This window comes from Strigops habroptila, chromosome 8, assembly GCF_004027225.2.
Source record: "Strigops habroptila isolate Jane chromosome 8, bStrHab1.2.pri, whole genome shotgun sequence".
NCBI classification, from domain to species: domain Eukaryota; kingdom Metazoa; phylum Chordata; class Aves; order Psittaciformes; family Psittacidae; genus Strigops; species Strigops habroptila.
The window spans coordinates 30,805,171-30,830,787 of NC_044284.2; the positions used below are offsets into that span (position 1 = coordinate 30,805,171).

The window sequence follows — 25,617 nt, forward strand, 5'->3', positions numbered from 1 at the left end:
TGCAACACTATGGACGTGCTTTTACTCGGACATAAAATGGTGCTCTTCCTGTAGCCTTAACTATCTGCTGCCTCTGATCAATAGTAAATAACTAGGAAAATAACTTTCTGTGGAAACTTCTTGTGTTCTTCTTTCCAGACATGAAATATGTAAGGACTCCTTGTCTTTCCAAGTACAGAATGTGCAGAACAGGAAAGCTAGGTCTGGGACTTCAATGCATTTTAACATAAGTAGTCTGCTAGGTATCTGCTAGGTATTGTGCTTTTGCTGACCTGGTCATTTTGAGGCAAATAAGGATTTGGCATTCAAAAGTTTTCAGTCTAAGGTATTGCTTCTGGTAGTTTAGTGCCTTTTAAAGGTGATTGCAGTAACTGGATAAAACACCTGTCTGAAACTTCCAAAGTTCTCACCAAAAGCATCTTGCTAGGTGAGAATGTGCCTTATACTTGAGCTGCTCAGCATCTTCTAAGCTTGACACTTGCGTAATTGATGTTTCTGAGAGCTGTCTGCATTTAACCAGCAGCATTGAATCTTGAGCATCTGGCATGCAAAACTACCTGAACTTGTTCTGTGAACACATGTGGATTTACAACACAATTTTTATTATTCTCTATTGAAATGTACCTTTGAGCAGCTTTGTATGGTTCAGGGTATATGAACATATGTGCAATGCTATGTAATATGTAAAGCAGAGCTGTAACAGTTGTTTCTTTCAGTCAAAAGACTTGTTGAAAACATACCCTCCATTTGTGAATTTCTTCGAAATGAGTAAGGAGACTATTACTAGATGTGAAAAACAGAAGCCAAGGTTTCATGCCTTCCTAAAGGTAAGTGTCTGCAGAACTAAGTCTTTGAGTAGAGCATGGAGACCATTACCAAGTAAGCTAGTTAATGCAGTAGATGGAAGAATGTGGAATTTTGGAAGTTTAGAGGAATGTGAACATCTCTTGGTGAGACAGAAATAGGGAAGGATTGAAGTTCAATCACTCAAGCTCCTTGTAAGACTCTTAAGAGGTCAGAGTTCCTCCTCTGTTATACAGCATTCAAGTTTAGTTATGTGTATTTGTTGCAGGAAAAAGTGCATTCTGCTTACTTTCTCACAAATATGTTGTCTCTTTTCTGTAAAGATAACTAGAGCTGCTGCTTTTTATTGGTCCCACCCTATCTGTGTTTAAAAGACTTGTGTTTCTGAAATAGCTTTTTAACTAGCTTTTGGCAGCTGTGAAGTTCCAGGAAGGTAGAATTTCTCAACTTCCTGTGACTAATGAATAGGAGTGTGACAGTGGAGATCTAATGGGAAGATAATCTTCAAAGAAAGTTATCTGAAGATGAGTCTTAAGACTCTTGAGCTCTTCAGATAAAGGTCTATAGTTGATAAATAGAGCAGCATCGCTTTAACTCCTCTTCTGTATCCAACAAGTATCTCTATAATAGTGGAGTAATCACACTGACAGACTTGAGCTCCTGTTTTCTGAGGTACCAGCAATTATATCCAAGTATTGATATCTGAAAGATGGGGAATGAGTAAGAGAACAGGCCATCCCCCATCCCACTCCATATTAGCATCTGAAACCCCAAAGACTTGAGGGGGTGATAATATGGACATTGTAACACTAGACATTCTGAGAACATATATAATATGATAAATACTGTGCAGATTTGAATATGTGTGGGGTTTTTAACCCAATATGTTATGACTGAGTATCTATGATAAGTGATCCTCAAACTTTTACTGCAATGCTAGTTTCAAGGAAGACAGTTTTTCTCCTAGTTTGGGGTTCTGTGCGTGTGTGTAAAAAGAAATAATTATTTCCGTTCTCCTTTTTCTTTTCCCCAGATAAATCAAGCTAAACCTGAATGTGGCCGCCAAAGTCTAGCTGAACTCCTTATCCGTCCTGTTCAAAGGCTGCCTAGTGTTGCTCTGCTGCTAAATGGTAATTTAGTGGGGGGTTTTTGTTTGTTTTTTTCCTGGTGGGTTGTTTTTTTTTGTGTGGGTGGTTTTTTTTTTGTTTGTTTGTTGTTTTTGTCTTTTTTTTTTTTTGTTTTGTGGTTTTTTTTTTTTTTTTAATTTTTATTAGTTTGTCTGTGAAAGTGTTAAAACCAAGGTAATGTCAGCTTTTTGTCATAATTGGCAACTGCTTTTCTGGGAGTTAATCATGCTTAATGAGAGCAATTACTGAAGAAAGCATACTTCTGGCTAAATTTCACGTGTTCACATATTTGTTTGCAGGATGCAGGTAGACAAAAAGTTTGTTCTGACAACAGTTTTGTCTCTTCAAATACAAATATAATTAAGATTCAAATGCAGCTTGCATAAACTAGAGAGCAGTTCATATTGACAAGATTTACAGCTTCATGTGTTGCACCTGCTATCAGCCGCTTGCTGTAATAATAAAACCTGCACCAACACCATTTGCTTCAGTTAGAAAAAGACTTCTATGCTTGTCTCTGCACTTCAACAAATATAGCACATGGTCTTGTTGATTTTTGAGTAGTTTCAGAGTTTGTTTTTGTGTTGTAGGTGTTTTTTGTGGGTTTTTTTTTTTTGTGGGTTTTTTTTTTCAGGTGGGTTTTTTTTTTTTTGGTGTGTGGGTTTTTTTTTGTTTTGTTTTTGTTTGTTTGTTTTCTTCTTCCTGAGATGCATGGACAATTGCTGCTCAGTCTACTTCCCCACTTAATCAAGGCTATTTGGACTCCAGGATAGCTGTGATTTCTTCAGTCCTCTTATCTGACTTGCAGTTTAAACTTGAATTTTTTGTATTTCTTTTCAGGCACTTGTACTATGTGGTTGTGTTTTGGTTTTTTGGTTGTGTGTTTGGTTTTTTTTGTTAAATTTTCATTTATTTTTTCTTAATTGTAGATATTAAGAAGCATACAGCAGAAGACAACCCAGATAAAATAACTCTAGAGAGAGCTATTGAATCATTAAAGGAAGTGATGACGTAAGCGATGCTCATTCTATGAAACATACTGTTACACATTTAGATCTCTGTTCCTTTTAAATTGCTCTTAGTGTGTTGTTGCTGTAACTTTAGTCTCTGTGTAAGTGTACATAATTGCATGTGTCCTTCAGTCTCCCTTGGCTGCTGCTGTTGCTCTGGCATTCTATGCTAGAGCTCTGTGGCCTTGTAACCCAGCACTTCTACCTGAACCTCTGCTGACTCCATGCCTCAGCATAAAGCTGAACCTCCATGTTCTCCGTTTTGTTCCAGCTCTTATTTCTATCTATTCCCCCCAGAAAAGACGTGTTTTGTCTTTAAATTTGGCTTCTATGCCTCCATCTACTGAAAGAACATTCTATTGGTGGAAGATTAGTTTCTTCTCCTGTCCTGTATTAACTATTCGTGGCACCATGCCATGAGTTAATTAGCTTAAAGCTGAAGTTGTTTAGACTGCAAATCTCAATTCTTTTGAAGTGTAGTCTATGTCTCCAGCATTGAGACTGCCTGTATTCATTGGGTAAATGTTTTTCCAATTTTTAACAACAACTACTTTTAAATTGTAATCTTGCATCTGCTTCTTGGTGAGCTGCAGTCCTGAATTAGGGTTAAAATGCAGGTTATAAAGAGCTGCACTTGGTCGGTCTCTAATTCAAAATCTTATGGGCAAGGAAGGGGAATTCTATATTAACTGTATGGTGTGTCAACTACTGATAACATGACAAGAATATTCTACGCCTGAAGTTTCCTATGTGCTTAGCTTATGGTATTTGGTTACTTCAATGAGCAAGTGTGGTTGATTTTTGTATTTTCCAGTGCTGCTGTGTAAACTAGATGTCTGAATGTTTAGCTTCATTATTTTTGGATGTTTTGAATACAGTGCATTCATTTGCTGTTGCTTGATATTGAAGTTAAATATAATATGCTTTCCTCAGACATATTAATGAAGACAAAAGAAAAACAGAGGCACAGAGGCAGTTCTTTGATGTTGTCTATGAAGTTGATGGATGTCCAGTAAGTAATTTCTCTGAAGCTGCTAGACCTCTAAAATGGCTGTGCACTGGCCTACTCCTTTTGCAAAAGTATGTGAGGTTAAAATGCAATGGTGCTGGTTTAAATAGGTTTCCAGTGTTAAGTTGTAAGCAAGCAGTAATCCAGCCCTTGAATTAAACGCTTAATGAGCTTTTTGCTTCTATCACTTAGGCCAATCTCTTGTCCTCTCACCGAAGCTTAGTTCAGCGTTTGGAAACTGTAGCACTTGGTGATGACCTCTGTGACAGGGGAGAACAGGTCACACTCTTTCTATTTAATGATTGCTTAGAGGTAAGATGACAATATAAGTATATCTGATGAACTGAGTTTTGTAAAAGGCTTGACACTACATATGAAGATAACAAAATTTAACACCTTTGAAGCAGAATTCTAAGTCGTGGAAGGCTGATAGTTCAGCACATGCTGATGTTGCCTTTCTGTTAGGTATTGCATAAGCCAACACAAGTAGCTAGTCACTTCTGGATGTTTGAGAGGTGTTAATGTAACCTTTATGTCTTGCAGACAGATCAAAAATTCAAAAGCAGCTTAGTATGGTAAGAAACAAGTGTTTATCTGAATAGCACTTTGAGTAGTACCAGTGGATGAAAAAGTGCTGGAGACCTTGGACATCCTTGAAAAAGGATGTTTGTCCTTTTAAGGTTTAGTCATATTTAATGTGAGTAGATAGTAGGCTTCTGGGGTAGGTCTGTCTGTGCTTAGACTACAAAAAAATAAGAATAATCACATATTAAATGCCTTAGACTAAAAGTACATTAGGAAGAACTATGAGGGAAAAGTAATCTAACTAGGTTTTGGAGACCTGTGTGGAGAAACAGAGGTTGTAAAGGGCACTTTATGATAGTGCTTGTTACTGTCTACAGCAGTAAAAACATAGAAGACTAACTCTAAAATAATCCAAAATTAGTGCTGTCTTAAGCAGCACTTAGAGACAAAAGCCTGTTGTTGTGACTAGTGATGAGCTCTTCCTGGGAGTCAGGTTGACTCAGCTTCCTCGCTTGTAAAGGAAGGAGAGGAAAATGAAAACACTTTCAATAAAGTTTTTTGGCTTGTCTCTTGTACAAGAACAAGCAACTGTAGATTGCTTACTTAAAAGAACATGCAAGATACCTATCTGTTAATGTGAAGTAAAAACTGACTGACCAAGATACCTATCTGTTAATGTGAAGTAAAAACTGACTGACCAATGTCCACTGCAAAACCCACTTGATGGCTGCATGCACACGCAACAGCAAGTGATACTTCTAGGACATGAAACCTTTAGACAACCTTGTGGTAGATTTCAAAGGGCCCTTGCTTATTATGTGGGGTAGAATTGAAGTCTGTGGTAAATAGAGTAAAATACTCTATAGAATGTTCCTCTGTAGCAAGGCTTTCTGTGCCTTGCTGTATACTAGAAGATAAAAGAAAAGAAACAAATCAATGGCAATAAACCCTCTTTTACCTCTTTGTCTTTTATTTAACCACAGATTGCAAGGAAACGGCATAAAGTTATTGGTGCTTTCAAGAGTCCCCATGGCCACACAAGGCCTCCTGCATCTCTTAAGCATGTTGTTCTCATGCCTCTCTCCCAGATCAAGAAAGTCCTAGACATCAGGGAGACAGAAGGTCTGTATGCTTTGAAATGCTGCGATAACTAATGTAAATGCGATAACTAACTCTGAACTCTGCGGTTCAGAGTATAAAGGGTGAAGGTCGGGCTGTTGTGGGATAGAATGCTAAGGTATATTTCATATAATCATAGAATATCAGGTTGGAAAGGATCTTGAGGATCATCTTGTCCAACCCTTCTTATCAAAAGCAGAGTCTAGATAATAACATGTCTCAGCTCCCTGTCCAGCTGAGTCTTTAAAAGTATCCAAAGTTGGGGAACCCACCACATCCATAGGGAGATTATTCCGATGGCTGTTTTTTCTCATTGTATGAAAAAACGTTGTATGGTATGTTAGGTATGTGATTCCAGTATAAGCTTCTGTTTAAAGCACTGTATGAGCTTGAGAATCCCTTGCATTGACAATTTTTGCCTTTTCAAGAATCACTGAAGGATGCTGAATTTGGCAGAGCTACTAGATGGCGTTAGCATAAGCCAGCCAAATGATAGTGAGAATTAAACAGAGGAGTACACTTGACAGCTCTGGACTTACAAAACAAAACAAAAAACAAACCCCGAACTTCAGTCTAGAGCGTTAGACTGACCAGAGACAAATGCTGTTGCTGTGAAACCAGATCTTCGTTTAACTGTGTTGATAATGATGCTCAGGAGGAGCTGTGCTTAGCAACTTAAGAGAAAGATTTAGATGACTTAATTTTCTGGCTGCTTTGCCATACTGAGACTGTAGAGGTTTCACTGAAGTAATGCATTCCTACAGCAGCAGAACGCATGCTACTATACTGTTCTAGCCTTGACAGTGACTGAAGTCTGGTCAGCTCAGTTTCTAGATATATACCCTAAAAAGATAGATTTGATATTTCACTGTAGGTGGTGGTATGCAAGTCATACTTGTTCTGCTTTATGTTCTCTGATGCACCTGAACATGGAAACCCAATAGAAAATAGAAATAGCAAAGAGTGTAGATAGTAAACATGATGACTACCTGCATGTTTTAAAAGGTACTTTAGGGTTTCTCTTTTAAGAATTCTCTTTAGATTACTGTGCAACACTTAAGTTTACTTTGGGACTTGGGTGATGGGAGCCATTTGTAAGCATACCATTTAGTATCTGTGGAGATCTTTGGTATGTACATCTTGGAGAGGTCAGCTACTCTCTCTTATATGCACTCTTTTGGGATTGCTTGTCCAGTACTGCTATTCTGAGTTGGCAGTGGGTTGTTTATCCTTTCTCTCTCAACTGTTTAGTGTGCTTCAGCTGTGTCTGCTATAAAGGAGTAAGTCCTGGTTTCAGCAATAGATTATTTTTTCTGCTATCAAGTGAGCAATCTTTGTCAAGTTTGAAGAGTAAAATTGTTGTAACTTGACTATTTTAATGTGTCATGGATAGTACTAATGTCTTTGTTGCCTTTTCCTGCTTTACAAAATAGGGTAACTGTTCTTTTCTTTGATCTCTGTTCATAAAGAAATGATCTGTCCAACATTTCCTGAGTTAGATAATGAAATTGGTATTTACTGCTATATACAGTAAAGGTGGAGTAGTCTGCAGACTATAGTATGCTGATTATTTGGTAAATAAGCAACTGTTGCATAAATGGCTGATTGCAGCCTCTTGATGGAGGGTGCATACAGAACTCTGGCAAGTGATACAACAGCTATCACGTAAATAAAGGTAAAATCCTTGCACCAAATCATGTTGCACCTAACTAGCTGCTGGCAGATGGAGGCTTAGCTCTTCTGAATGTTTTCCCTCCCTGAATTATAAGAAAAAATTATTGTCTTAATTCCTTGCCTCTTTCTTATAAACTGTAGATTGCCATAAAGCTTTTGCCTTAGTTGTGCGGCCACCAACAGAACTCAACAACAAGCTACTCAGTTTCCAGATGACAACTGAAGAACCTCCTAAAGAAGACTGGTTGAAGATGTTGTGTCGGCACGTGGCTAATACTATTTGTAAAGCAGATGCAGTAAGTACTCTGGAACCATGTTGCTGATTGGAAACATTTCCCTCTTTGGCTTGAAGCACATAAAGCTAAAGAACTTGTTAATAGTGGACATGCTTGAGGTGAAATAGAGCAGAAAACATTTGTGCTAGCATGTCTGCAAGGGAGTGGTTAAAAGGTAGAAAAATAAACAGCCTGAAAGTTAGCTTCTATAGAAGCTAATTTCTTAAATCAAGAATCATGCCCTTCCCCCATCACAAATTAGTTATAAATAATAACTCTGCACTGTAGATCTAAACAGAATTGTCTTCAGCTCGCTTGTTTCACAGCTGTGTTTCAATCAGTGGTTCCAGCATTATGATTCTATATGTTTTGCTTTAACTGTGTTAGGTTGAATTCTTTGTTCTATACCTTATATGCATGGGCACTATAATGTGAGAGATATGAAGCGTCTTCCTCCTATAGACATAAACCTACCACCTTAAAACAAGAAAATAAATAAAGCAACGAAATAAAAAGGCACCAGCCTTACATTTTTAGAAGTTCAGAGTGTGGGCTTTCCACAGCTAGAAAATTAATTTGAAGAGTAGCTCCTCTCCAATTATGGCAATAGATGGCAGCTAATGTTTTAATTGTGTGAGAGTATATCCATATCAGTCATCTAAATTTGCTGAAAATATGTGCAGAGTACTTATAGCTGAAACAACTTGCATTTGAACTAGGCATATTTTATGTTCTGCATTGTACTCTTACTGTACAATATTTGGTTGTCTGATTTTTAAACACATGCTTGTTTTGGAAGAGGTAATTAAGTAATCAGAATAGCATCTTAGTTTTATTTTTCTTGGCTTATAGAATCATTTAGGTTGGAAAATATCTTTAAGATTGAATCTGGACTTTATTGAAAAGAAACTTGGCTTTGTGCTTTTCCTTCCTTTATAGGTACTCAGTAGGAAAGGTACTGATTCAGAAATGTTAATTTACTTTAATCTATCTGTTGCCTATCTTCAGTCTCTTGTGTTATGTATAACACAAAAGGATGGAAAAATATTGTGGTTTTTTAATAGAAATTCAATCTTTGTGTAATAAATGTATCATTCCCTCTTGTCCCAGGACATTCAGAATCGTATGCTGACAGATTGTAACCCACTATGCTGAAACCCATTAGTTATAATTTCTGTAATTACTACTTTGTACCAACTATGTAATACTTTTTTCCTGATTTAAGTATTAAATTGAGCTTCAATTTCAGCATGCTTCCCCTTTTCCCTGGTTTTCAAGAACTCTAGTATCAGGTGAGAATGAGATAGCGTTGACTTTGCCACATGGTGGCAGTAAAGGCTTTAACTACCCTCTGTTGGACGCTAGGAATAGCCATACAGCTTGCTCTCTGGTGTCCTTCCGATTTTTTTTTTTTTTTTTTTTTTTTTCCCCTTTCCAAAACTTTGAGGGTTTTAGGTATAAACTCTGTGTTTTCTCAAAATAAAAAACCAAAACAACAACAAAATCCCCACCCCAGCAATTTCTCACTCCCATGCATCTGCTCCTTCCTCCCTCCCCCCCAGTTTTAGAAGTAATTATCCAGAGATTGCTTTGCACATGCTAGACATGGGGTATGGGGGGAAAAAACAAACAAACCTTGTGGCTATTCTGAAATATCTATTGGGCTTGAGCTGAAAGACTTAGCTCTAGCTGTCAAACATGAAGTCTATCAAGATTTCACTTTAGAAGACTGCTAGATGTGTTAGTGAAATAGATATGTAACCCATGAAACTCCCTAGGTATACTTCAGAACTAGTGCCTTTACTTTGGTCAACCCTGAACTTGAAACTGAATCAAACCAACCAAATGTAAAACTACTGTTGAAATGGTTTCTTAAACTGATTGCGCTAGCACTTAATCTGATGAAATTGGATGAAAGTACATAACTGCTTAACTGTATGTTAGGAGTTAAATATGGTAATTAAAACCTTGAAACGTGATCTAATGAACTGGAGAATGATATTTTTACAAGTGCTGATATTTGTTTGACCATTATTTAAGACTATTTTTGTCTATAGGAAAATCTTATTTATACTGTTGATCCTGACTCAGTTGAAGTAAATACTAAGGATATGGACAGTACTTTAAGCAGAGCATCCAGGGCAATAAAGAAAACATCAAAAAAGGTAAGATACTACAAAGATAGTGCTTTACAGTAAACCCCATTTTAGTCAGGGAATTTTGCTAGTATTCCTGTTTCAGGTGTTTTGTAGTACTTACAGTGTAGTGACAAGACAAACTTAATCTGAACTAAAGCTCTTAAGTATAAGCTCCTTAAAGAAAGAAGGTGGGAAGTGTCTGAGGTTTCAACGGAGTAGTTTTGGATATAGTCTTTAAGTATTATGGTTGTAAGTAGTATGAAGTCATTTTTTAGTCTGTTATGGAACACACTTTGTTTAATATTTTTGAATCCTTTAAATATATTATGAGAAGTCCCCCAACTCCCAGCTGTAACTGTTTTTAGTATATTGAATGGAGTTTTAAAGCTGCATGCAATTATCTAAATTCAAGAGCCTTCAACAGTAGGATGGGTGTAGTGTGTGTGTGTCCTGGTAATAAAATAGGCTCTGAAATAGCAAGGAAGTTAAGTGCTGGACACTGCTGTCTGCCAGTGTACGCTTTGTCTTTGGGTATGGCTTACCTGCGTTCAACTAATGGGCTGAGGAACTGTGCCCTATTCCTCTAAGAGGATCTGGCTGGGAGGCAAGAAGAAGGCTGCTGGTCTGCTCTGTCATGTTATCTGCACACTGGGTTTGATTCTACTGAAGTCTGTGTCATGTGAGAAGGGGTGCAGGAAGGAGGAATATGTTCCCCATTCTCAGCAGCCTTGTAGCAGGCTTAGCATGTTCAAGCTGATGAGACAGTTTCTTAGAGAAAACTGTAGATGCTGCTGTAGCATGGAAGCTGCTGAAAACTAAATTGAGAGCAACATCAAAGAGGGGGGGCTGACTTTGCAGAACCCAGGGAATGTGGGGAAGCATAGTTGATGAGACCTTATTTTGACTTCTTCCTGGATCTCTGCCCTCTGCATCCCACCCACCCCCCTCCCTCCACGTTGTCTTCGTATGTGGATAGTGAGAAGAGCAGTGGTGATGGGGAGCCTTAAAAGTCAGATCACCCTATGGGGGGGGTGGTGTTTAGCTAGTTTTGATAGACTCATATTAACATTTGACACATGTCCTACAGATGTTCCGAATTTGAACAGTAGCCTGTATTGTAGTAGTTATTGCAGCTTGATTTTTTTTTTTTTTTTTTTTTTTTGGTCAGTGTATAACTGCTTGTCAAACTCCTCAGGTTACAAGAGCGTTTTCTTTCTCAAAAACACCAAAGAGAGCTCTTCGAAGGGCTTTAATGTCACATAGCGCAACAGAAGGAAGAAGTCCCAGTTCAGCTAATGAGAGTTATATAGGCAGCCGACTGACTAGTACATCGTCATTAGCGGTAAGTAATTTGGCTGTGCAGGCTGAATATGTAGCTTTTTAAAGATCACAGTTATTTTAATGCCTGGTGCTGATCTTAATTTAACAATTTCAAGATCCACAGTGGAAAACTTTATTTTTAACTGCATTCATGGACATGTTATTTTCTGAGAAAGAGTTGGTTAATGAGAGGATTTACTGTCTGAAAATGCGGAAAATCCTGTTGTATGTACTAGAAACTGAGAGTTGCTTTGTACAATTAAGTTTGGGGAAAAAAAAATCAAACTAACTTTTTGCCAGAGATAGAATATGTATCCTCTTCTGAGTGAGAAACTTATTACACACTTACGTTGGTTCATGCTTTTGGTTTTTGGACAATATGTACAAATGTGGTATACACTCCTGAATAGTACAGTAAAAGTATCAGTGAAAGTAGTGAGATGATAGACATCCTGTGAAACAAACAGGGAAGGAAGTGTAGAGAAATACAGATGCTGCAGCCTGAGAGTTTTTAAAACGGCAAGTGAATTATCTCTTTAGACACGTTTCAGAAAATTTGGTAAAATAATGTTTTGTTCTACATACTGCAACTCTTCTGCTGTGCTGGCTACCTACTGCAGGTTTCTTCTGCTACATTAAGTCAGACTCAAGTTCTCAGTGCAGTCTAGTAAAGCAGACTAGATTTGGAGGAATTTTTTCATCATCTTTGCTGTTATTGTAGTGTTTGAGTAGATCTGTATGCTGAGTAAATATCTACTTTAATGTCTGTGGTTTGTAGGAGAGAAGGCCAACAAAAGGATCTCCTGTGCATCTTTCTGCTACTGCCTGATACGTCAGTACCTTAATATAGAGATAATTCAGTATGTTTGAGTGGCCATTAAATCGTATGACAGAAAGATATTGCCTTGCTCTCCCACATGAGATAGGCATGAGAAAATATGAATTAATGAGGAAGTAATCACAGTGTACTCCCTTGCTTTAGAGCAAATAAAAAAAAAATCTACCAGTGTGGCTATACCCCAGTTCCCTGTAAAGACTTTCTTGCTTCAGTTAGGATAGCTTCAACAATTGCTTTCAAATTCTAATATTCTGTCTTCACTTTGATATAGCACTGTATCTCATTTCTCATGAAAATACAAGTCATGCATGCGTCTGTGTGTGCATGTGTGTGTCTATCCCTTACAAAAATGCTTTTTTCAACAACGCAATAGAAATTTAGAGTAATAAAAACTATTTTTGCATTTCATATTTTTCCCAGAGTTCTTGGACCTCTGAGGTAGTAAGATGCAGCTTGGCAGCAGATCATATGCTAGGTGTGATGTCATGTGTGGTTTGGGATTTTTGTGCATACTTTTAATTTTTTTGGGGTGGGGGGGTGGTGGTGTTTGTTTTTTGTTTGTTTGGTGTGTGTCTTTTTTATTTTTTTTATTTTTTTACCAATCCCACACACCACTGAACTTGCATAAAACCTTTTTGGTTGAATTGTAAGGTTGAGGGAAAAAGGGATGTTTGGATTCTAGCTGCTCAAGTTTGGATACCAGTGCAGTCCTTGAGTAGGAAACTAAAGCTGCAGGAAACCTGTCTGAGTCTGTTATTCAGACATTGTTTTATTTAAATAAAATCCTGGCCTGTGCATATGTGGGGATTTTTTGGTGTAGAAAAACTATAGAGTAAAAATATCGATAAAGCTTAGAAGCTTGGATTTTTTCTTGTTTGGACTAACTCTTGAACCCCTTCCTAATTGTAGATTGCTTGTTCAACTTCCGCGTGCAGCCTAAATGGATCTGTCAAATGTGCTGTTAGTGTTCATCGCTCCAATTCTGTTGAATGGAGCTCTCAAAATTCCAGGCCTCGACCTCTGCTGTGTCCTGGCTCTCCAAATATTCGTCTTTCAAATGCTGTGGAAGAAAAAACCTCTTCCACCTTGGAAAGCTTAAGTGGTCATGTCTCAGACAGATCCTGTCCTATCCCTATTATTACTACTACCACTTGTGGTGATGCTGGAGATGATAACCAGTGTGGTGCTGAAAAATTCTGTACATCAAATCCTGACTGTTAATGTCTATCTTGCATGAAGTGAGCAAAAAATCTTGGTTCCTCTAAACTAAGACAGCATGGTACAACTGTATAAAACCCTAAAATCCACAAAGTGTTGTAAATGGTGTTGGGTTTTTCTTTGACTTGTTCTAGTGCATGGGGTTGGAGATAACACGTGTGGTCTAGTTCTGTTCCTGGAAACAAAGTTAATTCTTTCACAAATCCTTTTAATTTTTCAACATTTTTTTTTCTTAATTTCTATACAATTGAATTACTTGGTGTTTCAGTTCAGTTATCCAAGTGGCAGTGTAGCCCACTGGCCAGAGTTCTGAGGGATTTTAATAATTTGATTTCAGGGACGTCTCGAGCAGCTAGTTTTACCTATGGTTTTAAGGGCTTTTTTTTCCCCATCTGTAAATAGAAATAATATCCTGCATAAAATACTTCAGAGTCTAGTAAGAGCTGCTATATAAAGGGGAGTTTAGGATTTAATTTTCAAATATTGCCTGTGACTGTGAATATAAGATGTGCTATAAAGAGGCACAAGTAGTATATCCTTACCTGGTCAAAATATCCCTATTTAGAAGATTCTTAAAGCATGCAGGTGCACCAAGCTGTCAAGCTACCTTGACCTGTTTGTATGCTGAAAAGCTTGGCTCTGCCTAATGAGCAACAGAAGACTACTTGTGAAAGTATCTTGAGGTCTAATGTAAAAAGAATATAAAATCTCACTGATCCAAAGAGGTTAACTTTTAGTGCTACACATTGATGTGTTGGTTTCACTGTAATTTCAAGTCCCAGAAGCAGCCTTTGCTTCTAGCATCAGAAAAGTAAGGTTTTTGCCCATCCAGGTGCAGCTAAAGCAAGCTTTCACAAATCATTGTGATTTCTACTGCCTTCTGTAGCCAAGAAGGCATGTATTCAGCATCTAATTTGGGGCTCAAAGCTGGAAAGAACACAGAAAGTTGTAGGCTCTGAAGAGACCTCCACTTCTTTAAGAAATCCTCATCATGTATCTTGCTTTCAATTTGGAAGGAGATTACTATTGCAAAAAGTGTGATGCAAGATGTACGCTAACACTCCTCAAAAACATGTTCTTGCTTTCTGAATCTCTCAAGGCCAGTAACAAGAAAAAAAGCTTTCTTCTGCAATTTTTAAAAAATATATTCATTCTACTCATTTAGTGCTGTTTAACTTCTCTCTTGGAAATCTAGAAATGCTGAATCATTAATTTCAAAAGCTGCCAATCTGAAGTATCTTCTGTACTGTTACATTCCTTATACTATGTATCAGAGAAATGACTACTGCACTGTTGATACTGGTTAATAAATGATCAAAACTTTTTTTTTTTCTTTTTCTCCCCAACAGGGTATTCCTTCTCCTTCCTTGGTCAGTCTTCCCTCAATCTTTGAAAAAAGAAGCCATACATTAAGTCGATCAACAACCCACTTGATATGAAGCAGGTTTCTATTACAGTGCTGTATTGTAGTGACTGACTAGCAGCTTGGCTGTTCAAATGACCTGTTACTGACATTAATGGTACCTTAGTCATTAGCACTTAGCAATGATTAGCAAAATGTTAGATAACACTAATCACAAGGGGTTTTTAGTTGTATTGAAGCAGATCAGCTAATCAGTGGAATAAGTAAGTTGGTCTTCATTTAAGACACAGTATTCCCTTGCAGAAATTTATTTTCTCATGAACATAATGGAAGCATTTTCTTCTATGGAAATTGTCCCCTCTAGGCAATAAACTAATTTTTCAGATTTTGAAATTAAGATGATGTTTAGGTAACTTATAGCTAGTTTGAATGGCTTTGATGCTTGCCTAACTTCATCAATTGGCAGAGCACTCTGTTTGAATTATTACTTTCTTAAATGGAGGTGCATTATGAAGTACCTGACCTGTCAAGTATGACAGTTAACCTGTTGTACAGCTGCTTATTCCAGATATTTTATAAAAGAAGTTGTTTGTAAAGAAATAGAATTGAGTTTCTGTGTTTATGGTCTTCTGCAGTCTCACTGTAACACAGCAGTATATTATGTGCATTTATTTGAACAGTAAGTTTAAAGGCTATGACTAGCTTCCACCACCAAAAATAATCAGTTGAATTCTTTTGAATTTCTTTGGAGTGGAAGTCTGAGGAAAATAATTTTACTCCCTTTTAGTAGGGCTGTTAAACCCCCCAAATCCTACATCTTCCACATACTTGGTTAAGAAATCATTATTTAATGCATGGGAATAGTGGTGTGACATCGTAACCTGAGGGCCCTATTTTGGTGTGTCAAATTTTGGGTGTAATTCTCCAAGGCTTTTTATGTGGCTTTCTCATGTATTTGTGTCTTCCTTCAAAACTACATGTTCACTTCTTTCATCTCTGAACACTTCGTATGATGCAATGCTATCTCAGGAACTATCTAAATATGTATATTTCTGCATTTCATTAATCGTTTAACTGTCACTCTGTATTAGTAGGAGTTCTCAACTTATGGTTCCTTTTTAACCACCAGTGTCTTGTCTTATGTCTGTATGTAACTAGTGATGCTTGTGGATGTGTCAGACTTAACTAGTTTTTATATCTCTTTTTGCCAATTCAAGCAATGTAAATAAACTGTTTAAAATAATACTGCTTATGGCTTTGCTAAACAGGCTTCTATGAGAGTCTACTTTGTCTTTTTACAGGAAGAGTTGTGTTGGGCTCCAGCCTACAAATGTACTCTGATTATCTATGTAGCTGTTATGAATGAAGTATATAACTTGGCAGGCCTGAATCTGCCAGAACCAAACTTTTTTTTTTCTTTTTAATATATTCACTATCTTCCAATCTTCCCCTGGATAGATGTATCCAGGGGGTTTTTGTTGTTATCTATTCAAAAGAAACATCTGACCTAAATACGCACTGACACTTACACAATAAAGTGGCTCTAGGACATAAACTGTTCAATAAATACTGCTAAAAAAAAATCAACAGTTTTGGGGTTCTTTTGGTTATTTTTTGGATGGGCATCTCTGACCTGGTAAACTCCATGCAAACTTACAATCATATCAGCCTGTCATTATACTTCTGCTTTTCTTGAATTTCCAAATTATTTGTATTTAGCTTCCACACAGTTTACTTGCACTCAAAACCAGTTGAACTTCTACTGCTTACTATGTTGCCTAGTCTTGGCACTACCACTACTGCACAGCTCTGCTAAATGAATGGAAAATAATTGTTCAGAGGGCTGCATCCTGCTGCTTGTACTTTGATGCATATAACTTTCTAACAGAGGAACTAGTTCTGCTCAGTCTTGCTAACACTTGAAGGAAAAGGATGAGGAAGACTCTGCCTCCAGGGTGACTTTAACTCTTCTGCATTCTGGATGCATTATTCTCTTAACTTGTGATGTCAAGTTTCACCATGACGCTCCTATTTTTATTAAAAAGTGCACAGTTTAAAAAAAAAATAAAAAATCTTATCCTAGGACTAAGAGAAAAATGGCAGCTCAGTCTCCTTGTAATTAAATGAGATGGCACAAAATGGACAATGTAGTCATTACTTTGTTTACTGCTCTTTGATGATGCTCTAAGGCAATGTTCTGTAGCAGCAGTTCACTGAAGGTATGCTTTGTCCCAGACTGGTGAGATGATGCACCAACACTGTGTGGTATTGGACTATACCAAAGCCCTTAACTGCTTTGTAGATATTGACTGTTTTTTTGGTGAGATAGAAGGGAAAAGAGTGAGATTTTGGGTTAAAATAACAATCTAATGGGTAGTAATTACACTGATGTGCTGATTTGATAATTTAATGACAGTTCTTAATCTAATTAGCTAGAGCGCTGTAACAAGTCTTGGATATTGGAGAAAATACTAGGAATCATCTGACCCATTCAGTAAGGCAGTGTCTTGTCATGACAGTATTACAAGGTTATGGAGACAGGCTGGGAAAGCTGGGCTTGTTCAGCCTGGAGAAGAGAATACTCCAAAGAGACCTTATAACTGCCTTCCATTACCTAAAGGAGGCCTACAAGAAAGCTGGAGAGGGGCTTTTTACAAGGGTATGTAGTGACAGTACAAGGAGGAATGGCTTTGAAAGAGGGGAGATTTAATAAGATACGAGGAAGTTCTTCACTGTGAGGGTGGTGAGGCAGTGGAACAGGTTGCCCAGAGAAGCTGTGGCTGCCCATCCCTGGCAGTGTTCAAGGCCAGGTTTGATGGGGCTTGGAGCAACCTGGTCTAGTGGAAGGTGTCCCTGTTCCATGGGCTGGAACTGGATGAGTTTTAAGGTCCCTTCCAACCCAAACTGTTCCATGATCCTGCAATGCTTTACAGAACAAACTTTGGGATAAAAGGGACGTTTCTTTCTAACCTAGCTCTCATTCACTTAACACTGTGCTGAAGAGTGAGCCAGCGCACATTTGGCATATAAGAGTTGTTTTCATTTAGAAAGGCTGGAAATCTCCAAAGAGCAGGTCGAAAAATAATCATGGTTTAAAAGATAACCTTCTTGTAGGCTGTACAAAACCAAATAGCTCAATGAGCTTGTGTTCTTTGCTACAGGAATTCTTACTCTTAACCATTGTCCTAAACTGGTGCCTCTAAAAGTTGAAAAACAGGGAAGGGTCTTCCTTTAGGTGGGTGTTAGGTGGGGATGTCTCACTGTCTGATCCAAAATTTCAAGGAGAATGCAGTTTTCTAGCAGTGTGGCTGCCTGCTTCTTTTGTTAGCCATATGTATCTTGTGGTTCTGGTTAGTACTGCTCCAAGAAGAAAATTCCTGTGAGTTGGAATTAGTGTTGTAAGTACATTGTGACAGAGTTTAAATATGCCCTGCAACATTTGGAGAAAATTATGTATTGTGGTACCAACCTATCTTTGTTACTAGTTGAAATGCGGAATAGTGCTCAGAAGTTTATACTATAAAGAGTGTGTAAGGACCCTGTATGGCTATTGGATGGTAGTTTGCAGGGAATACGTAGACTAAAGCTTGTGAGGCAGGGCGGTACATAAGGAAGCAATAGTTTGCTTGCTTGCTTAAAAAAAAGTAGAAGAATCCCCACTGAGATGTTAAAGATGTTGGCAGCTGGCCAAGAGACCGTAGGAAGTTGAACACCGGTTGGAGCTGAACTCTTCTTTTGTCGATATCTGAAACATGTGAACTTCCTTACGTAGCTCAGTCTGGGCTTGAGTGGTGCAGCCATTCACAAACCTACACCTAGAATTCATAAACATACACTCACAGCAAGCTGTTAAGGCATTTATGGTCTAAAATGATTAACCTTTTATAGGTTTTTGTTCAAAAAGAAAAGGCGGAGAGATTATAGCTGCTTGAGAGCACCTGATTGTGAATCTGTTGTAGATTCAACAGGACGGCTTGACCCGTATTTTGCAGAAAAAATAGTTGCTGTTTCAAAAATAGGAACTGAAAACTCCACAGTGAGATGGATGTTTACAACCTCTGAAAGCCAGCCATCAGAAACAAAACAGGGGCTAGCTAGAATGTGCTTTAAAAACACAAAAGCTGTAGGGAGCTTAGAATGTTGGCTTAGTGCTCTATACAGCTGACATTGCAAGGGTGAATTGGTGCCATGTTCTTTGCCTTGGGACCAGTTTTAAGTGCAGAGCCAGAAACCTGCTCTCTCCCATCAGTAATGAAATCTAAAATGGAAGGGAGAACACCATGAAAACAAACTAATTAAACATGTAGTGAAATAGATGTTACACTGTCAGACGTTAGGCAAACAAAAGTCATTTTTAGATAAGAACATTACCACTATTCAGGGCTGAATTTTCAGCTGGCACAAAGTATTCTGTCAGCCTCTAACAAATGCAACCATGCATTTGTATGCCTAATTTAGGCAGTTAGAAGTGCAATTACCACCCTACCTGCAAATTGTAATTATTTTAAGCTGTTTTGGTGCCTTTATCAGCTGATCCTTATACTGGCACTGTAAGTGTGGAGCCTCGCTATAGTGGGAGCTACCCTCCACTGTTGAAGTAAGGTGTTATATCTATAAATACATATGTGTATGAAATAGTGAAAAAGAAAAAGGTACTTACAAAGAGATGTGAAGCATCCTTTTTTTTTTTTACCCTGCATAGTGAAGCCTGGTGCCGTTTACTGGTGAAATTAAGCAACCGAAGTTCTGCTACTTATATTAACATGGGTGAAAAGAGAACATCTATACCCTTTATTCACCCTTTCCCTCTAGCACCTCAGTTTCTTTGAGGACTGAGGAAGAAAGATGTGGCTGTTGGCCTAAGGCTGGAAAGCCTAGCTTTGCTGCTCAGCTTACCAGGAGTACTGTAGAGCCCATCCTATTTTGGGGGAAGTAAAATCTTGTGCCTACTGAAGACCAGAAGCAGGCTGCATTCTGCTTCACTAGCTCAGGTATCTGGGAAGATCGGGTAAAGAATGACGTTTTGCACTTCAACCACCTCCTTCTTCAGCCAAAGATCAAGGAAATGTAGCAGCCTGGTAAGCACGCTGTCAATTTATTAATGGATTCTTTAAAATGGGATTGACTGGGATATAAATTGTATTACCTGAGCTATTAGAGATTTTGTTTCATGTGCAATTAAAATGGTAATATTTATTTGTCAGATAGTTTGGAGACACTTTCTCACAAACTCAACTTCGGTCTTTACTCAAACAGTCAGTAATTCATTGGCTATGTTGGATTGTAAGCTTCTACATGCTTTCTGCTGCTCTGTGATGGCAAAGATGATATTTCAGTAGTTTCTCCAATGTTTTGGCCTGGAGGGAATGTAAATATAAGCATAAGTTATTCTGAAAATGTGCCTTTTTTTCTGTGTTTTAATGGCTTGTGCATTAGAGTTGGTGTGGCTGACAAATCAGCACTGATTGCTAATTAAAAAGCTGAATATAATAAGGAGTTTCACACTTCCATTTCTTCCTCAGATTGAAACCCTATCTGTATGAGTGAGTGCTAGTAAAGCTCTAATGGATACAGTCTAATTACTTGCCATTTTTGCTTTGACTTGTAAGTTCATGACTTACAGTAACTCTGACTGACAGATCATTGCTGATTACTAATTAAATGGCAGAATTTGGTTTTATGCACCTCCAGCTTTTACCTCCACAAGAAGTGAGACTCCATATCTTAACAAAAAAAAAAAAAAGCCTTCTCTCTGCTTATTTGTCGCTATGTAAAAGCTGATTCTCTCATCCCTCTGGAAAACAAAAATTCTTAAGGCATGTTTACCAACAGTGGTGGATAAATATATTTAAAAATAAAGTTACTGCTGTGTTGCTTATAAGGGAGGATTTGGAGAGAAACTATTCAAGGCAGCTGTGCTGGTTAATTTTCTGGTAGCTGGTAGCAATGTTTTGGATTTGTGCTGAAGCACTGCTGATAATTCAGGGATGTTTTAATTACTGCTGAGCAGCTCTTACACAGAGTCAAGGTCTTTTCTGCTCCTTGCACTCCCTTACCAGCGAGCAGGCTGAGAGTGCACAAGGAATTGGGAGGGGACAGCTGACCCAAGAGATATGGCATACCATACGATGTCATGCTCAGCATGTAAAGCTGGGGAAGAAGGAGGAAGGTGGTGGTGGGGACGTTTGGAGTGATGGTGTTTGTCTTCCCAAGTAACCATTAGGTTGGGAATGGCTGAACACCTGTCTGACCATGGGAAGTGGAGAATGAATTCCTTGGTTTGTTTTGCTTGTGCATGGCTTTTGCTTTACCTATTAAACTGTCTTTATCTCAGCCCACAAGTTTTCTCACTTCTACTCTTCCAGTTCTCTCCCCTCTCCCACTGGGGACGAGCGAGTGAGCAGCCGTGCTGGGCTTAGTTGCCAGCTGGGGTCAAACCACAACAGCAGCAGAACTCAGCATGTTTCCTGGCACTCTCATTCTCTTACAGATTGCCTCAGCCCTCACTTAGTGAGCACAAAGAACGATAAGATCTTTAGTCCTTTATCTTTGGGAGGGGACAATTCATTCTGTGCCATAGGCGCTCCCTAGGTCACCTAGACAATAGAACAGAAGCAGGAATGGATTGTCTGTCTTTTTCTTCATTTGCCTCTTCTATTCAACATACCCAGAATTTAATCTGGTTCTTGACAGGAATACTACTCTCCTAATTCATGATATATTTTAATTTGTGATAGTGATCCACAGAAGCAAGCTGTTGAGGTTGGAGTTCTCATGATGACGATGATGTCCCTCTAGTGCTGAATGGCAGTGGCTAGAGTTATGGACAGTTGGTAAATGGTGTAATTGCTATAACTTTTGTCACTAAATACACAGAAACATTCAGTTCAATTCCAAACTTTAAATCAAGAATAAGAGCTCATTAAAATTGCTACAGATTTTTTCAAATCAACATTTTGAAGATATTGCAGCATGATTAACTTTTCTTTGTGCTGATTTCACTGAAATTGTTACAAAACCACAGCAAAACTTTTGTCCTAAAAAGAATGACTGCTCCTCTGAAAAGAAATTATGCTTCTCTAACCAATTTCAATTTGTGAGCATGCCTCTAAGCGTGTGAATATTTCAATGCATAGTTTGTAAAAATCCATCAGAGATAATGCTCAAGAGCAAGGGTCAAAAGAAATGGTATGTTACTTGAGATCCCATATATCAAAAAGCACAGTGTAAAAATCCTTGGCATACAGGTGATCTTAATGGTCCCTTCTGGACTTAAAATGTATTATAGAGCAAAACCATGAAGTCATTTTTGTAATTTAAAGCTTTGTCTTTTCTTTGTTAGTAATTCTTCCTGTCTGAATATCACCTTAAGCAAAATAGAGATTATATTATTACTGTGATATAATAAAAAAGACTCTGCGTTATTGGGGTCAATACTTGTCATAAATGTGAAATTTGGTGTTCTAATGGGTAGCAGAAAGGTTCCTTTCTCTTTTCCCCCACTTCTTCCATCCAAAGTATTTAATATCATTGCTGTTAATAGCAACTCAGAGTCACACAGTCATACAAAGCGAAGAATATGGCAGCATTTAAAAAACAAACTATCCCATGCCATCGTAACTGAAACACCAGAATAATGTTTAGAAAAAGGAAATCAGGTCTTTTGACTACAAGGCTTCAGGAAACATTTTCTGGAAATTGCCTATATAACTCTGTGTCATTCATGACAGTGTCATCTTTTGAAAAAAAAAAAAGTAGAATATTTTACGAAGATGTATGGAAACGTACAGGCACTTCTGAACCTTCACCAAGACCTACTGTGCCTCATTTCCTGTGTGTGCCTGAGACATGTGAGATCTTCTTGCCCTGGTATTCTTGGTGAATATGGAGATAAAGCTTTCTGCAGCTGACAGCCCACAAGATGCAAAAATGCCACCATTTCCTCTCTCTGACTAGAAAATGACTGGAATGACTCAGCTCATAGTTAGTGTAGCAAGTGTGACCTTTTTAAAGATGACTGCCGTATGGAGCTTTTTCGACTCTACTTTCTCCCATCTTCCTTTATTCAAGAATGACCAGCTTCAAAGGAAAAGTTCACCGCTCCAATTCAATATTCTCCATATTGAGAGAGGTAAAAATAAACATTCTTCTCAGTTTATTCATGCATAAACTGGAATCATCCAAGTGTGACATCTGATAGGAACTACATGATTATAATCTGAAATGAGAACAAAGTTCATCTTGTCCAATTTCTTCTTTTTTTTTTCCCTATATAATTTGAAAGAAGAAAGAGATTGCAGAATCTTATTACACATTAAAGCTCAAGAAAGCCAGGGCTGTGCATTCCTGTGTTAACCTTTTTAGTATTCTGCTGGCTAATTGTCTGTCTGTTCCACCTTCTCCTCCCAGGTTAATGGGGTGGTCAACAGGGGAGGGACAGGAATGGTTGGCCAATCACACTACAAAGCAAACTGAAAAGGTCAAAGTAATGCGCTGTATTATTCATGGGCTATGCCTTGCTAAGGTATCTTAGATCTCATGTCTTCTCGTGATGAATTACAACAAGAACAAGAGAGAGCCCAATGTGAAATTGGCTTTTGTGAAAATGATTGTAGTTCAAATGGAAAAATGTAAAACTGGCACCTGCTGTTGTTCTGGTTTCCGAGACTAAAGATGTGTGACCACATCTAGCCCTGAATAAGCAATAGGTTACATTTGTATGACTTCTCAGCTGGATTGGAAGTAGAATACAGTGTACACGTATATAGATTATTCTAATTTTAGCCATGGACTTTATTTTGGAAATATTGTGGTGCTTAATATCCCATCTATGTCTTCTGTGTCAATAAACTCATGATTAGTTTATAGATTTCTTAACATTAGACTCCTTTTTAAGTGATGTTTTCTTAAGAAGTATTAATATGCTAATTCCTAAGAGGGCATCTAGAATGGACTGTAAGACAGTCCTTGTTCTCAGGAGTTTGCAATCTGTATAGTCAAATTTGGAGGAAAACTTGATGTAACTGTTCTTTTCTCCTTCACCTTTGATGTGAAACAGAGGTAGACAGAGATACTTGCAGAGGCAGGAGCATCACTGAGGTGCTCCCAATTATTTTCTGAGTACTGTCCTTCTCATTTACTACAGAGCGAGATTAGCAACAGCAGGCTACTGATTTATTCCCTACCACTGGATGTCACAAGTGCATCTCATCATCTTCCTCTGGTGATGTGTTTAATTTAATTGATACTTTAGCTATGGAACCATCACTGAATCACAATCTTGTATTCGTCAGGTGTTTTTACCAAACCCCTTTGACAGGAGAGACTTCACATATAGTGAAAGTGAAAAATGTTTTTTAAGACCAACCACTCCCTGGTCTACCTTCTCTGGGTCGTAATTAGTGTTGTAACTCAACAGTAAACATACACTTAACACCTGAAGCAGCTGACTCTGCTTGTGCTCATTGTCCCTTCCAGGGCTTAGTACAGAAATTCTGGCATTTACAAGGAAGTAAGGATTGCAGCAGCGAGCAGAAGAATTACGAGGCAGTATTCTTTTCTCCGGCCACCCCAACCTCCCTTCTTGAAATTGGTATAGTGTTCTGTGCTTTTCATTGAGTGGTTTCAACTGACATCAGTTGCCTGGGGCCGGTGAACCTAGTTGTCAACAGATAAATCATTTTTGTGATAAAAAAAATCTGAGATGGAGGGAAACAAATCCCCATCATTCATTTGGAAACCAGTCTTTGAAAGAGAAGTGACCTGAAAGTGGAACTCTTGGGGAGTGGTCTCATGTGTCCTTGTGTACAGAAGCAAAAGAGCCACCACAACCATGGGCCAGACTGTTTTTAATGTGCTCTTAAAAAAGGGGAAGAGGAATGAAGTCCAACTTGTAATATTTCCTGAATGAGAGGAGCCATGGCATATGTCATCACATTATAGAAATCTCCAGCTAAGAGGCCGGAGAATCAGTCTGCCATTTCTTTAAAAGGCAAGTTAATTATTATGTATTTTAATTTTGTAGGTGATCCTAGTGAATCTCATGCTTTGGAAACGATACTGCACTCAGCAAACATCAGAAATCCCCCCTGCCCTTCTTCCCCACTGTGCAGCCAAAACATAGTATATCCATAGAATCATAGAATGGTTTGGGTTGGAGTGGACATTACAGAGCATCTAGTACCAACCACCCTGCCATGAGCAGAGACACCCTCCACTAGACCAAATTGTTCAAGGGCCTGCCCAACCTGGCCTTGAGCAGAGTAATGTTGACTCTCAGAGAGTCATGAATAAAATACTAAGCAGATTTGGACCTGGGCCTATGCATCACAGATGGGTATTTTTGGAAAATAGCAATACCCTTCTCCGTGACAGAGGCTCCTTGCATGTTTGCTTTGTGTTGTTTCATAGCTGAATTCATCTCCTTACAACTACTTTAGGCTGTGGCTTTCTGGAGGTAAAAGGGCACTGTAGCAAAGTGTTGCCCTAGATGTTTCTGACGCCTTACAGATTGATATGGGCTATGGCCTCTCTCTCTCTCTGTGATGTATTGATCTACATCATAAGACAGGTTTTCTGCCCTGCTTGATACCTGAAAAATGAAATGTCACATCTTGTCTTGGATCAGAGTTTCTTACAAAACTCCATGATGAGACTGGTACATCTTTCTTGGGGCACTCAGCTCAACTTTTTAATGTTGCACAGGCAACTGTTTTTCACTGGCAATGTTGCTTTTTCGTTCCTAAATATCACCTGTTTTCAGTGCACTTTACTACTTTTCATCATTCTAGGTAAAAATACCTGATTTTGCATTAAATATTGCAGAATTGTAAGCCAGCTCGCATCATATTAAGAGTATTTACTAAAGACCTGCATGATTTACCAAACTGTGTTAACTGTGACTTGATGATCCATGGAGAGCAGTCTTTCTGATTTAGTGTGTGTCTGCTCATCAAAGATGAATGATTGCCACTACATGTCATAAAGCTTCATCTGACAAAACCAACTCCATAGCAAAATAATGCCATCTCTAAAGGGCAATAATTCTTTGTTTTCCTGTCCCACATGTTTAAGGAGCTCAGGCTAGCTCAGATTTTCTCAAAAAGATTTCTGTATGCTTACTCTGTTAACAATGAACAAAGAACTGTCAAAGCTTTTACCAGTTCTTTCTTAGTTTTTCAAAAATCTTTTATGAGAG

The 25,617-nt window shown here is 38.2% G+C and overlaps 1 protein-coding gene across 6 annotated transcripts in view; it reads left to right on the forward strand.

Moving 5' to 3' along the window:
* The window catches only part of ECT2 (epithelial cell transforming 2), a 32,216-nt gene extending 15,752 nt beyond the window's left edge, over positions 1 to 16,464 (forward strand). For 2 of the 6 annotated variants that reach the window (XM_030495739.1, XM_030495741.1), the window contains 10 exons: positions 717 to 827; positions 1,838 to 1,934; positions 2,861 to 2,942; positions 3,875 to 3,953; positions 4,143 to 4,262; positions 5,459 to 5,597; positions 7,410 to 7,564; positions 9,601 to 9,708; positions 10,850 to 11,023; positions 14,407 to 16,464. In XM_030495739.1, coding sequence (XP_030351599.1) covers positions 717 to 827; positions 1,838 to 1,934; positions 2,861 to 2,942; positions 3,875 to 3,953; positions 4,143 to 4,262; positions 5,459 to 5,597; positions 7,410 to 7,564; positions 9,601 to 9,708; positions 10,850 to 11,023; positions 14,407 to 14,496 — 1,155 coding nt within the window. In that variant the 3' untranslated portion in view covers positions 14,497 to 16,464. Of the gene's footprint in view, positions 1 to 716; positions 828 to 1,837; positions 1,935 to 2,860; positions 2,943 to 3,874; positions 3,954 to 4,142; positions 4,263 to 5,458; positions 5,598 to 7,409; positions 7,565 to 9,600; positions 9,709 to 10,849; positions 11,024 to 12,748; positions 13,195 to 14,406 lie in introns of those variants that run through there. The other 4 variants (XM_030495740.1, XM_030495742.1, XM_030495744.1 and 1 more) reach the window with 3 other exon arrangements.
* Positions 16,465 to 25,617: the final 9,153 nt, after the last annotated feature.